At 36.9% G+C, this 16,180-nt stretch overlaps 1 protein-coding gene across 3 annotated transcripts in view; it reads left to right on the top strand.

The window, feature by feature from the left end:
- Window positions 1–16,180, top strand: part of LOC127618738 (adenylate cyclase type 6-like) — an 84,358-nt gene that overhangs the window by 54,846 nt on the left and 13,332 nt on the right. For all 3 annotated transcript variants that reach the window (XM_052091357.1, XM_052091358.1, XM_052091356.1), the window contains exons 4-7: window positions 4,390–4,539; window positions 6,560–6,681; window positions 8,047–8,158; window positions 15,471–15,598. In XM_052091357.1, the coding sequence (XP_051947317.1) occupies window positions 4,390–4,539; window positions 6,560–6,681; window positions 8,047–8,158; window positions 15,471–15,598 (512 nt within the window). The remainder of the gene's footprint in view (window positions 1–4,389; window positions 4,540–6,559; window positions 6,682–8,046; window positions 8,159–15,470; window positions 15,599–16,180) is intronic.

Raw genomic sequence — 16,180 nt, 5'->3', positions numbered from 1 at the left:
TTCTCATGCATAAAAATCCCATTCATTTTTTCCATAGGGTAATTGATATTTATTGATAAATTATAAACCTTTAAAGGCAGACCTACTGAGAGAGCTGAGAGAGGTTGATTATTGATGGTTTATGCTTTTGTTATTACAAAAAGAGCTCTGCAGCATTTGCACAATCCCATGACACACTATATATGGTTTCTATACTAGAAGCAACAACTTTAAATCAATAGTTTTTTTATTTTTCCATCACTTTTAATTCGGTTGCGTCATTTGCAATGCTTCATGGAATTGTAGTTCATGCCTTCATAAAAGACTTTAACTACAGTCTTGTACCTTTATCTTTTGAACATGAACATGGCAGAGTAATATGGAACTGTAATGTGCTCAACAAACCTGGAACCACTTCATAGCCGTGCAATTATGGGAAATTAATCAACACCTTAACGTCTGTCAAGCGATCAAAATCAACAATGCTGTGGTAGATATAATACTAGTGCTGTTATCTTTTGTCTAAGCACTACAAACCCACAATTTGCACAGGCATGCTGTCACGCACGCACACACACACAAACCAGGCCCGATTTTGCTTGAACAGAAACTCGAATGTAAACAGAGCTCACAGCTATCTGTGTAATGTCAGTGTGGCCAGCAGGATCTGCCTCACACACACACACACACACACACACACCCTGCTCGACAGCATTATTGCCTGTTGCCTGTTTCTTTGGTTTCTCATTTAATTTGCTGTGTTGCTGGAACAAACTAACATCCAGTGTTTTACCTTACGTACAGCATAGTACAATGTTCTCTATGTTCCTTCAGGTCAGTCATTAGATAAGCATGTTCCAGCGTTTTTTTTGGTCTTATCATTTCATATAAATCCTCGTTAGTTTAAAAGCACAGACATTAATGGTCCAGTTAGCTTCTAAGAGGCTATTAGATTAATGTGTTTGCTAATAAAGTAGTCTGTTTGACATAGTAAAGTGGGACTGAGAAGTTTTATTTCATTTTGTTATTTTATAGCTTTCCCTGAGTATCAACTTCGTCTGCGCACTGATTAGTCGATGAGTGTATAAGTTTATCAACTTAACTTCCCCACCATTATAAGGCCTTAATTTAGTGTCAGTTAACCTCTGGCTGTTCTTCTGCTTTCAAAATACAATGTACAGGACTGAACAACACCAAAACAATTCTCTGTTGTTACATTAGTATAATGTCCATATTGTTCAGGAGTGATAGCTACCTATTGCTCTCTAATGTAAGGGAGGTATTGGTTTATTTTTCTTTTGGAGTGAGTGATAAAAATAATCCTATAATTAGGGCTGGACGTAATAACAAAAAGTTACAATATATTTGATATCATTGTGTTGACAAGATGATTTGACTCAATCAAAATCAGAATGAGCTTTATGGCCAAGTGTTCTCACGTACACAAGGAATTTTTTGGGTGATAGGAGAAACAAGTGCACACAGAACATTATAGTGAGACACAATAAAACAAGATAAGAGTATAAACAGACATACAAATAATAGGACATATAACAGAATAGTGTATGTACATGTGCAAGTGGTCATGTATGTGTAAGGTAGGGATATGTACAGTTATTGAATTTACATATGTACATGATATATGTATTTGCATTGTATTTACATTGTAAACATGATATACAGTGTATATGATTTACAATTACATTGTAAATATGACAATAGATATGTATTTACATTGTATTTACATATAAAAAATTTTTATATTGCAATGATTTTAACACAATTTTAATTGACCATTAAGCTTCCCATTTACTGTGCTTTGTGTCACAACTTGTACGTTTGAGAGCACTGAAACTGATATATTTTAAAAGCATCTCTATTTGATTTAAGTTTAAAGGGATAGTTCACCCAAAAATGAAAATTCTCTCTTCATTTTCTCGGCCTCATGCCATCCCAGTTGTGTATGACTTTCTTTCTTCAGCAGAACACAAATGTAGATTTTTAGAAGAATTTTTCAGCTCTGTAGGTCTGTACAATGTAAGTGAATGGTGACCAAAATCTTTTAGCTCCAAAAATCACAAAGGCAGCATAAAAGTAAACCATAAGACTCCAGTGGTTTAATCCATGTCTTCAGAAGTGATATAAGTGTGAGTGAAAAACAGATACCTATTTAAGTCCTTTTTACCATCAATCTCCACTTTAACTTTCACATTCTTCTTCTTTTGTGTTTGGCGATTTGCATTCTTTGTGCATATCTCCACCCACTGGGCAGGGATGAGAATTTTAGAGTAAAAATGATGTAAATATTGATCTGTTTCTCACTCACACTTATCATATTACTTCTGAAGAGATGGACTTAACCACTGGATTCTTCTGGATTACTTTTATTTCGCCTTTATGTGTATTTTGGAGCTTCTAAATTTTGGTCACCATTCACTTGCATTGTATGAACCTACCTTTTCATGGAAAGGTATGCAAAATATGTATTACTCCCTGAAAGATATTAATTAAATAAGTTTCTCTGTTACAGCTCTAAACTCTGTAAACAGCAAACAAAAACGTATCGGCATGTCTCTGATGCTTTCAACCTGTCAATAATTTTTCTCATAGTATTGTAGTTGGAGTGAATTATTGAGGCTTAATGCCATTATGCCATGTTGCTCATAACATTTGTCAGTTGAGGGCGTTATTTTGCTGCTGTTGTTTTAAAAAAACGTTTCTGCACTACGCCGGTCTCAATAAAGATCTTGGTGTCTTTAGAGTGCACGGTTTTGGAAAGTTTTTGAGCATGACTAATTTAATGGCTAAATCTCATGGAAGTAGAATGGCTAAAATCACTTACAGCACCTTTAAGTTGCAAAAATGCAAGTTTTTTTTGAGAAGTTTGATTCATTTCTGCTTATCAGTTTTTATTAACTCTGTTCAAAGTCTGTTCAAAATACTTAAATTGATTCATTAATTAATTTTTTTACTTGTGTGGTTTATAGTAGCTTTAACATTTTTGTAAAAAATAAATATGTTAATAGTGCTGTTTATTATTATGTGTTGTTATTTTGGTGCATATAAATAAAAATGGCAATTAATTCTTGTGTTAATTTAATGCAAAACAGTGTGTAAAACATTATTTGTTTACTTTTAATTAGATTTTTGCTGTATTTTACTTCTTGGGATTAACATTTTGAACTTCTAGTTCACAACAATGATTTGGAGATATTACATAAATATTGAGACGTAATATCGGATATCATCAAAACTAATATCAAAGTCAAAACTGTTGTGCAGAATGTATGGCAAGCCCTTTCGACATGTAATCACATGCAGGATAATAATTATAGACATTACCAATTTAATTTGTACTATTTAAAATGCACTTTTTTCAGTAAAAAGGTTTGCACTAGTAAGAATGTTAATCCTTGATATCAAAATGACAATTGCTTGCAGATATACCCATTCTTGATATCAAAAATGGAATTTCAACTAGCAGAATTTCACTAGGATCTGTCATTCACTCCTGTTCAAAAATCCACTTACAGATATCTGTAATATTTCTTACTAGCTGAAATTCAATTTTACATATTAGCAATGCAATTCTTACCAGTAAAATATATGTTTATAGCAATATTTACAAATATCCATTTCTGATATGAACAATTGAATTAACCTAGTGAAATGCACATTTTGTACATCTATTTCAGCATGTTAGATTTGGTATATCAGATATGTGGACATGAATAAGTATTAAAGATATCTTAAAAGTTTTTCTCACTAGTTACAATCACATTACAGATATCTAAAATGAACATTGCCTCTAGTGAAAACCAAATTAAAGATATCAGAAATTAGCACTTTTACCAGTAGTCCATTCCTGATATTAAGAATTGTCATTTTAACTAGTAAATAACTGAATTAACATTTTGCCATATTTTCTATATGAGATGTTTTAATGCCCTTCTGTAGATCAGACTTGCCACTAAATCCCATAATTTGTCCTCTGATGTACCTTGGAAGTACTGCATTTATGTTAAGATTCAGGGGTTTCAGGAATTTGGGCCTAAGAGTGGTGTGGTCTATAGTTGCTATGCAAAGCTTTTAGCTGTGTAATGGTGGGAACCATGTGACCTTGAGTTACCCTCATCATTCTCCCATTACCCTCACCCCTCATTGACCCAAAGGAAGTAACAGCGTTGGCTCGACTTCAAGCTCCATTTTTAGCTCTATTTGTGTTCCCCTAGTGTAAACTTCTCTACAGGAAGTAGCCTCTCCGGGTCAGAGGTTGTCTTTTTTCCCACACTGGGATTGAGTAAGAGTTAGAGTATGACAGATGTCTATAGTACAGAGCTAAAGCTAAATGTTTTTGTTGATCACTAGAGATGCATTGAATAACACTGTGTTTTTATTTTCTCCCCACAGCTGAGCGCGAACGTGCTGATCTTCCTGTGCACCAACATCACCGGGATCTGCACGCACTACCCAGCAGAGGTGTCTCAGAGACAGGCCTTTCAGGAGACGCGAGGCTACATCCAGGCCCGACTGCACCTGCAGAGAGAAAACCAGCAGCAGGTCAGTTCTCACAGGGTCTTAGTGCCCAATAGATACGGACAAGTCACTTCAGCAATGAGGCTGGGTGGGTTTAAAGGTGCAGACAGTCATTTTTTCCTCAATAAAGTAACCCAGTAACCTTATAAAAGCTGTTTTAATCTACTCGGAGAAGGTCCACTCAGGGAGGCGGCCATACTACTTATATATAATAATACTTACTTAAAGGGATAGTTCACCCAAAAATGAAAATTATCTCATTATTTACTAAATATGTAGAAGAATATCTCAGCTCTGTTGGTCCATACAAAGCAAGTGAAATGTGACCAAACTTTGAAACGCCAAAAAACACATAAAGGCAGCATAAAAGTAATCCATAAATCTCCAGTGGTTTAATCCATGTCTTCTGAGGAAATCCAATCGGTTTTGGGTGAGAACAGAACAAAATAAAACTCATGACATGAACGGTTGGAATTGCACTTGCTAGGGATGAACATTGATCCTTAGTGGTTCTTTGTATATGAAAATTGCTGCATAAAATAAGAACATGAAAACTGAACGATAATAGCAAATAGATATGTAAATAGGAAATATTTTCATTTTTTCTCCTAATGGGTTTGTGTGACATTTGTTATAAAGTTATTTAAATCAAAAGTTCTTATAATATTGGTTCTGTAATTGTTGTCAATATAATAAACTAAAGAATTATCTGATAATTAGCAGTTTAGGCCTATTAAATGTAAAAAAAAATATGGCTTTCAAATATAATGTTAAATAATTTGTTAAATTATATGCTTTAATAGTCATTTAATTACAAATACAAATTGAAGAGGTAAATGGTTAGTAATAGGATTATTACTGTATCTACTGTAGACCAATTAGAGCAGCGTTGAGGGGGCGTTTGGACAGTGTTGGGGGCGGTGTGAACGAGGCAGTAGAGGGGGGGGGGCGCTCAGGCACAAATGGGGGGCGTTACTCAGAGGTACTCAACAGGCGGCCTGCGCAAAAATCTTTTCAGCTCTTCTCCTTAGCCTATGTCTTCGTCTTGCTCGGATTACTGCTGCCACTTCACCAGGAGGATATGCCAGGAGAGCTGCTTCCTAAGTTACACATGCTTTTAATAGGCGGAGAATTTTCAGCGCAAAATAGAGGCGCGCTTTCACCGGCTTTTTCTGTACATAACGCGGAATACATAATTAGGCGCATAATTAGTGCTCAGGGCTCACACTAATGACCGTAATTAATAAAAAAAAAAGTAGCTGTTTTTGACGTTGTTTTTTCTTCGTTTCAGTTCAGGTGGCCGAGCTGTTGTCGTCTTTGTTCGTCTTTTGAAATCAAATGACCGTTTGTAGGCTATTCAAATTTGAAGCCTAGTATATATTGCCTAATTGAGTGCACGAACGACCGCTGCTTTTTCATTGGCCATTTAGGTTAGTTACGTTATTGTTCACGTGATTGGTTCATCTTAAAAAAATTTGTGTGTGAGCCTGAATTTGTTTGAATTTCTAAATACATTTGCAATACCTTTCAAACAATCCATGTGTTTTTGCATTTTTTCCAAACACAATATTACTCAACTTGAGGCTTTTACATGTAGTTTAAATACAATAAGAATCTTCTGTTTCAGTTTTTTTTTTACCAAAAACTCAGGCTTCAGGTATCAGTGTTGCAATTGTTTGGCTGTAATAGTATTTCTGAAGTGTTTTTTTTTTTTTTTTTTTTTTTTAGGGGGGCGTTAAGCGGATCATGAAGAGGTCAGGGGGGCGTTTGTTCAAAAAAGGTTGAGAACCACTGAATTAGAGTAAACGTCAAGGGCACTAAGCCCTGGCCATGCTAGTTACCATTCAACTTCTATGATTATGAGAGAGATCAAATAAACAGTAGTCAGCGGACATGCTCACCAGTATATGCACTGGGATACTAATGTTTGACATGCAAAGAGCAATTCCATAAAGAAAGGATGTTTGATCTTAAGTGACAAAGAGAACTGCAGGATAATCTATTTCTTATGCTCATTCTCTTCTGTCCTCCCTACACTCTTCAGGAACGCCTGTTGCTCTCTGTTTTGCCAAGGCATGTCGCCATGGAAATGAAGGCTGACATCAACGCTAAGAAAGAAGACATGATGTTCCACAAGATCTACATCCAGAAACACGACAATGTCAGGTCAGCATTACTGGCATGAGCCAAACTATACCACACGCCCACACTAACTGTGTATACCGATGTTATTTCTTAATGGTGACAATAATGAAATCTTTAGTAAAGCCACATAAAATATTTTTTTTGTGAATTCATCAGGAATGGATTGTGAAAAGTGAGCCAGAGTAATCAAATGTTAGTCTATGATTGGTTGATATTATGTATCCCTGCCCACATAACCTTGTGTCGAGCAATGTCTGCCAACAGATAAGATATTTCAGAAGAGTAGAACGTGATTACATTTTGATGGAAGATCATGACAACAACATTTTTATTTTTTTCGAATGATTTGCACTGATGTCATGGTACAGTTTTCAAAAAAAGGACTGTATTACCATAATATCATGTCCAAAATCCATGGTAATTCCATGGTATATCTTGGTACTTTCTTGTTGGTGTTAATGCGTTCGCACACTTGACGAGAAGCGCAACACTCGTCGATGTGGTTCATGTGGTAGATGGTACACACAAACGTTTCCAAGATTTTACCCTTCTTAAAGAATGAACAAGGCTAGAGTAAATAATTTATGTCCATTGATAATGATTTTGGTCGAATTTAATGGAAAACAATCCAGCTGCGCTCCGTCAGTGTTGGCGAGGTGTGCGTACATTCTTAGAAAACAATTATTTCTCATTTTAGAATGTGTCTGGCTGCTCAAATTTCTGCCATGTCACGGAGCGCAACTCAAAAGTTTTCAATTAAATTCGGTCTGGTGTGCGATCCCTTTTACAAGGTTTGACCACGAGTGTCAGCCTTTAGATAATTCAGTTCATCTGCTTTTGCTTTCTTTCTGTTTATCTTCACCCTTTTCATATACTGTACCTCTCTTGTCTCTCGCTGTGGCTCTAGGAGTTGCTTATAGAAGTACTGGGGCTTTTCTTTTAAAAGGTGGCCAACTAATTATGGCAAGAGAGGGAATAGTTAAGTATGAGTCACTAGGACATAACTAACCCCGAAAGATACTGTATTCAATTATAGTGCCCCACAGCATACTATTACACAGTCGCAGTGAGATCTTACCTTCGCTCTCAAGGGATTCTAATACATACAAACACACACGTATACTTTTCTACATCGTTCAATTGTTAAAGAAGATGATATTATGCACCTTTGTACATAATGCATTACAGTGAACGCTGTTACTGTATATATAGAGAAAAAATAACCTCTTTTACGGGCATGATTGTTTTCGATATTGCCAAGGCATTCGATCATTACATGAAAAATTTTCAACAATTGTAAAAACCATAGACATTGCTCAACATTGTGAAAGACAAAGAAAAATGTCATAGTTCAATTCTCTCTCTCTCTCTCTTTTGCTGTTTCAGTATTCTGTTTGCAGACATTGAAGGTTTTACGAGTCTGGCGTCGCAGTGCACTGCACAGGAGCTGGTCATGACTCTAAATGAGCTGTTTGCCCGCTTTGATAAGCTGGCCTCGGTAAGTCTTCATTTTGAACGCTGTACTTATTGTTTTATCATCTAAAACTTGAATCTTCATGAAAAGATTTGCTTGAATTGTGTACTTGTGCTGTCTTTTTTAAATTAAATATCACTTGGTTAGTTGGTTTGATATTCTCTTATCTAATGACAGTGTTGGGCAAGTTACATAAAAAAAGTAACTATAGCACTACAAATGCCTAAATACTTCTCAAAAGTGATAATCAGATTACTGACTTTACAGATTACTTAATCAGAAATGTAATCACATGACTAATTACTTTAAAGTTACTTTCTAGGACACTTTTCACAGAAAAGATTTAGTTTTTTTTTACCACTCAGTGAATTGAAAATGATGTCTATATTTCCTCCTTGTTCATTGACTCGTTAGGGGGTGCACGCCCTTCAGCTGTCAGATAATGTGAATCGATGTAGCTACATATAAATGTAATTCGTTCTACATACTTTATCTAATATTATTTTAGAAATATGTGTAGCCTGAGTAATAAAAGTAATTAACTCAATTGAAAGTCAGAAATTGTAATCTGATTTCTGGAATTTAAAATGTAATGCGCTACACTACTTTTTTTTTTTGTTGTTTTTTTTTTTTAATTTAATTCGATTACAGTAATTAATTACTTTGTAATTATATTACTCCAACATTCATTTTTAAGTGTTGCCAAATATATATGGGGCCATTGTTTGTTTTCTCACTTAAATGTATTTCAGTTTCAATAATTTACAGATTCTTTTTTTGGATGAAAAAGAACCATTTAAAATCAGTTGCTGAGGGAAAACTAAGAACATAAGTCTCTGTGACTTTAAAACAATTCTGGTGAATTCACGTCATGTAGGAAATACCATAATTGCGAGTTTCCAACTTGTAAAAAGCGTTCACGTTTTTGTCAAATTCGTAATTACTAGGGGTGTAACAGTTAAAACTTCTAACGGTTCGGTTTGTATCAAGGTTTAAGGGTCACGGTTTTGATACGGTTCAATATTTGCTTTGTTAAAAAAATTATATACAGTATCTCACAAAAGTGAGTACACCCCTCACATTTTTGTAAATATTTGATTATATCTTTTCATGTGACAACACTGAAGAAATGACACTTTGCTACAATGTAAAGTAGTGAGTGTACAGCTTGTATAAGAGTGTAAATTTGCTGTCCCCTCAAAATAACTCAACACACAGCCATTAATGTCTAAACCGCTGGCAACAAAAGTGAGTACACCCCTAAGTGAAAAGGTTCAAATTGGGCCCAAAGTGTCAATATTTTGTGTGGCCACCATTATTTTCTAGCACTGCTTTAACCCTCTTGGGCATGGAGTTCACCAGAGATTCACAGGTTGCCACTGGAGTCCTCTTCCACTCCTCCATGATGACATCACGGAGCTGTTGGATGTTAGAGACCTTGTACTCCTCCACCTTCCTTTTGAAGATGCCCCACAGATGCTCAATAGGGGTTAGGTCTGGAGACATGCTTGGCCAGTTCATCACCTTCACCCTCAGCTTCTTTAGCAAGGCAGTGGTTGACTTGGAGGTGTGTTTGGGGTCATTATCATGCTGGATTACTACCCTGCGGCCCAGTCTCGAAGGGAGGGGATCATGCTCCGCTTCAGTATGTCACAGTACATGTTGGCATTCATGGTTCCCTCAATGAACTGTAGCTCCACAGTGCTGGCAGCACTCATGCAGCCCCAGACTATGACACTCCCACCACCATGCTAGACTGTAGGCAAGACACACTTGTCTTTGTACTCCTCACCTGGTTTCCGCCACACATGCTTGACACCAGAATCTGTCCATCAGACACAATCTGATATAAGTTTATCTTGGTCTCATCAGACCACAGGACATGGTACCAGTAATCCATGTCCTTAGTCTGCTTGTCTTCAGCAAACTGTTTGTCGGTTTTCTTGTGCATCATCTTTAGAAGAGGCTTCCTTCTGGGACGACAGCCACGCAGACCAATTTGATGCAGTGTGCGGCGTATGGTCTGAGCACTGACAGGCTGACCCCCCACCCCTTCAACCTCTACAGCAATGCTGGCAGTACTCATACGTCTATTTAGCAAAGACAAAGAAAGTCGCATTTGCACTGATGTTCCTGGACAAATTGAGAATAGATGCTAAGAATGGCCGAAAAACATTTATAAGTCCACAGCAAGCGATGTCCTTCATATTCAATGGACTGAATAAGTTATTTTGTTGTACTCACATTGCAGCCAAGTGGACCGACTCGCTGAAAATTCACTTGACTGTCCGAGGAGAAGAAACGGAGCACCTTTTTTGTTTCTTTTTGTGCTGGTTCAGCGTAGCAGCTGAAGTTTGTTTTTTGTAGCAACACAACTTCAGGACATTGTTGTGGATGAATCTGCACATTCTTTGTGCTTATGCCTCCTATTGGTTGGATTTTGTTTTTTTGAAGTATTTCTTGCAAGTCATTGGAGTGATTAGGTAATTTGAACATTCGTTTGACTGTCTGAGTTTGTTTTGGTTTGGTTTTTTGGTACAGTTATGTGGATGAATCTACGCGTTATTTGTGTTTATTTCGCCTATTGGTTGGAGTTTGTTTTATAGATTATCTTCTGTTGTGTAATTTTGTCTCACAAAATTTGTATAGAAACATCAGACTTGAGCAATCTTATGGCAAAGTCCAATTTCCCTGATCCATCTACACTCACATATATTGTCAATATACATACATTATACATTTGGCTAACCAATTAAGTAAAGTTATGACATCTCTTATAAAGTGATTGATATGGTAGAATGGGATTATCTTTTTTAAAGATTTTGGAAATATACAGGTTTGGGAATACTTTAATTGGATGGATTAAGTTACTTTATAGACACCCGGTGGTGGCGGCACAAACAAATGGATTCATTTCAGATCATTTTACTCTGGATAGGGGCACCTGGCAGGGTTGCCATCTTTCCCCATTATTTTTCTGACTTGCACTGAAACCATTAGCAGGTGTGATAAGAAAGGAAGATGATTTTCCAGGGGTGATGGCTGGAGGTATGGCGCATAAACTTTTGCCTTACACAGATGATATTTTATTTTTCGTCTATGACCCCACTATATCTATGCCTTGCCTCCACATAATTATAATTAATAATATAATTAATTCTCAGGATACAGAGTCAATTGGTCTAAAGATGAAGATTTGGCTCTGACAGCGTACTGCTCAGTAACGGCTTTTCAGCCGGGTGCGTTCCAGTGGCCCAAACAGGGCATTAAGTATTTGGGCATTTTATTCACAGCAAATCTGTGTGATTTAGTTAGTCAATTTTGACTCCTTTAAAAAAAGGTTTTCGAGTGATGTGGGCAGATGAGCTTCATTACATTTATCGATGAATGGGAAGGTTAATGTTATTAACAAGTACACAAATGTTTTAATAAACTTTGTTAGGGGACAAAAAGATGACACAGTTAATAGAAATAATTGATAGGAGTCATCTTTACACAATAAATATTGAAATGGTTTATATTTATTTCACTATTATCATAGATTTAAAAGTCATCATTTCAGTTTTAAATGTCATAATTAGAATTTTTAGAATGGATATTCATAGTTTTAAATTTGGGTCTGGGACAGGGCTAAAATATTAGGCATTTGAAAACAGAGAAAAATTTAAAGTTAAATGAGAAATTTTCCAAACCAGTTTTAATGTGACATTTATATAACAAATAGAAAAGTTGAAACCTGAAATCGGAAAAATCAAACCCCTGAGACATGAAATTGCCTTTGCACACCAAATGCGATTTTTTTTTTTTTTTTGCATTTCTTGCCATGATTAACATTTTGAATAAAAACAATGGATTCCTATGAAGCAGTTCACACCTGGAGCGAACATTTGTGCTTTGACAGAGCAAGTTTTTTTTCAGTTTTTTGTTGTTGTTTTTGTTTATTTGTTTTTTCTGTGAGTGTGTTGTTGTTTTTTTAGTCCCCTGATGAAAATGCCTTGATCAATAAAGTATGGGCTTTGAATCACATGTCAAGAGCCACTATAGTTAATAAAACCAGCACAACTGGTGGTGCTTACGCACAGAAAGCTGTTTTGACCACAGACTTTAAATGCTGAAGAAACTCAAGGAAGAAATCCTGAAACAGCGGTTAGGATGTGTATTTTATTTACATCAAATGCTTTAAAAATATTAAATAATTTTCAACATGTAAATTATATGGCTGCTTCACTGCCTTGCACCCCCTTTAAAATGTAACAGATTTTTTTGAAATACTGAAATGATCAGTATTTTATCAATTGATAAAAATGTTTAACTGTTAATATTGTTTTTTACACTCTATTCTTTCTAATCACCCCTCAGGATGTGTTTACATTAATACTGTTAGTCAACTTGTCCAACAGGTGAACTGAAATAGTTTGTGAAAGTCTCCAATGTTTTCTTTCACGTTGGGGATATCAACAACAAATTTGTCGTTGCTGCTGCAGTATGGAAGTAAATTAATGACAAAAGCCTTTGAAACAAAACGGAAAAAAGCACACTGAATTGCACTAATTGAAAAATATATGCATTGCATTACCAGTGCTTGCTTTTTCACATTCTATCTTTATTATTCAACAGGTAATATTTGGTCCATTATATTTTGTTTTGCAAACACCACTCTAAACTTTCAGTGATTAAAATTTGGTTGGAAATTCTTGTACATCCTGGCATTGCGGAAAAAGCAGTAAAGTGCAGATGCACAATCTTCACTCTCTGCCACTAGGCTTCACTACTAGTTGGTGCCAGCGGGTGTCGATGAAGATCAAGAGCAACTGGGAGAGGAACTGTACAATTGCCCATTTTAATTAATTAAACTAAAATGACAATAATGAACAGTTTCTTCAGTCTGACACGCCACTTTACTATGTGTGTCATCTTCCGTTTTTATGTACAACAGTAGCTGAGTGAGGCAATTGTCAGGGCAAAGTGTTACTGGTTTATGAAGACAATTTTGTTGCTATATAGGCATCTTTATCCACTCTTTATCTCTTTTTCTCTCTTTTGGTCTTCTTCACTCAGGTGGAATGCATACTGGTTTCTTATATATTATATATTTCATATTTCAACTATTTCATCAAAGTTGTAACCATCTGATGTAACCTTTAAGACATAAATATTATTAAACAGTTTGGCTTTAGTCTATGTCTAGTTTAATGTCACTGTGCAAACCATATATAGTACATTCAAGTGCTACTGTATATAGTGTAAGGTCAATTATAAGGTTTTAAATAATGCTCTCCCACATATTTTTTCTGTTCTCGCTGCACTTATTTCTGTAGTTGCTATTAGTAGCAGAAGGTGGTAATAGACACCATCTTGAAGTTAACATTTCTGTCTCTTTGGCATTCCTACAGCAATCCACTATAGTGAAAACCCACTTTACAGTTTGATTGATTTATAAAAACTGACTACTGTTCGCTGACAACAATGCTGGTGGAGCTTCAATAAACCTACTAATGAGAACCAAATGAGATGACACACAGATTTTTATAAAGGTATATTTAATGAGTACCTCTCTCTTGCTCTTGGTTTTCATCAACACCCTTCAGCAATCTACTGGTACTGATTTTTTGCAATGCCAGGATGTACACTGATGAATTTCCATCTGAATTTTAACAAACTGGAAATTTAGAAGCGAATTTGCGAAATACACAGATGAGCCAAAACATTATGACCACTCACAGGTGAAGCAAATAATGTTGATCATCTCCTAACAAGGCCACATCAAGTTCTGGGTAGATTAGATGGTAAGCGAACAATCAGTTCTCGTAGTCAACATGTTGAATGCAGGAGAAATGGGCAGACGTAAAGACCAGAGTGACTTTAACAAGGGCCAAATTATTATGGCCAGACGACTGGGTCAGATCATCTCTGAAACAGCAAGGCTTGTGGGGTGCTCCCGGTCAGCAGTGGTGAGTACCTACCGAAAGTGGTCCGAGGAGGGCCAATCCACAAACCGTCAACAGGGTGGCTCATCGATGTGCAAGAGCAAGAAAGGCTATACCGTCTGTTCCGAACCGACAGAAGTTCTACTGTGGCACAAGTCACAGAAAATTTTAATGCTGAAACATGGTGCATCCCATCCTGCTGCCTATGGGGCTGCATAGCCGCAGACCATTCAGAGTGCCCGTGATAACCCCTGTCCACTTTGAAGCAGTGGAAGAAGGTCGCCTGGTCCGATGAGTCATGTATTCTTTTACATCACTTGGACGGACATGTACGTGTGCGCCGTTTACCTTGGGAAGTGATGGCACCAGGATGCGCACTGTAGAAAGACGACTAGCCAGTGAAAGGAGTGTGATGCTCTGGGTAATGTTCTGTTGGGAATCCCTGGGTCCTGGCATTCATGTGGACTTAAATTTGACACATGCCACCTACCTAAACGTTGTTGCAGGCCAGGTACAACCCTTCAGGTCAATGGTGTTCCCTGATGGCAGTGGCCTCTTTCAGCAGGATAATGCACCCTGCCACACTGTTCAGGGATGGTTTGAGGAACACGATGAAGAGTTCAAGGTGATGCCGTGGCCTTTAAATTCCCCAGATCTCAATCCGATTGAGATTGAGGATCTGTGGGATCCACAGCAGCTCCACCTCGCAACTTACAGGACTTGAAAGATCTGCTGCGAAATTGAAATATATTCAGTCTACCTATACTACCATATGAAATTGCATCCCCCAAAAATGCAAGCACTGTTAATGCAATCGCTTTATTTTTCAATTAGTACATTTCAGTGTGCTTTTCTGTTTCAAAGATATTTGTCGTTAATTTACTTCTATACTGCAGCTGGTAGAGAAATCCGTTTTCTTGTTTCGATCTGCTCATTAGAGAAATCCATTGGTTGTCTTCTGTATTGTGATTTCATGGTTTTGCAAACTTATCAAGTAGTTATTCTTCTCACCTGTGATAAGCGAAGGATAGACTAGCTGAAAGGTGCTTTCTGTTACCTACTGAACCAGGGTAAATTTGCTTGTCGATTAGCACCACCTATTGTAAAGGCATACATTTTCTAAAACCTTTAATGTGATAAGGCCATTTGTTGCCGATTCATTTTGTATCATCACGTTGCCTCTGGTGTGCAAAGGCCTCTACAGTAAATCCAACACAACGTGCACTCAACATTAGGCTAGGAACACGTGTTCACGCTTGCTGTCACAAAATCACATACAGACTCTCTCTCTGTTCCACAGACTGACCAGAATGACGAGCCTCTATTTGCACCTCAGCGTGAAGCTGCCATGTCTCCAGTTTGAACTTTCCAATTAACTTCTGTTCCCTTCTGTGTTTATGTGTTTGCAGGAGAACCACTGCTTACGGATTAAGATCCTTGGGGATTGTTACTACTGTGTGTCAGGGTTACCTGAGCCCAGAGCCGATCACGCTCACTGCTGTGTGGAAATGGGTGTGGACATGATTGAAGCCATCTCGTAAGTCTCGCTCCGCTGTCAGGAAATAAAGAGGTAGACCAAAAGAGAGACCAAAAAACAAAACATTGAGTTAAATACATGATGTGGTGTAAATCCAAATAACAGCTGAACCTCGGGCCATGTTTCTTCAGTTGTGTGACCCTGACACGTGAAGTAATTTCTATTGTTGTGTTTCATAAATAAGATCCATAACTACAGTTGAAGTCAGAAGTTTACATGCACCTTAGCCAAATACATTTAAACATTAATACCTTTTACACAATTCCTGACATTTAATCATAGAAATGATTCCCTGTCTTAGGTCAGTTAGGATCTCTAATTTATTTTAAGAATGTGAAATGTCAGAATAATAGTAGAGAATTATTTATTTCAACTTTTATTCCTTTCATCACATTCCCAGTGGTTCAGAAGTTTACATACACTTTGTTAGTGTTTGGTAGTATTGCCTTTAAATTGTTTAACTTGGGTCAAACATTTTGGGTAGCCTTCCATAAGCTTCTCACAATACATTGCTGGATTTTTGTCCCATTTCTCCAGACAGAACTGGTGTAACTGAGTCAGGTTTTCAGGTTTTCTATCAGA

The sequence above is a fragment of the Xyrauchen texanus genome, chromosome 25, assembly GCF_025860055.1.
Source record: "Xyrauchen texanus isolate HMW12.3.18 chromosome 25, RBS_HiC_50CHRs, whole genome shotgun sequence".
Taxonomy (NCBI): Eukaryota; Metazoa; Chordata; class Actinopteri; order Cypriniformes; family Catostomidae; genus Xyrauchen; species Xyrauchen texanus.
Note: the sequence above shows the minus strand (reverse complement) of the source record. Positions and strands in the feature narration are given on the sequence as shown.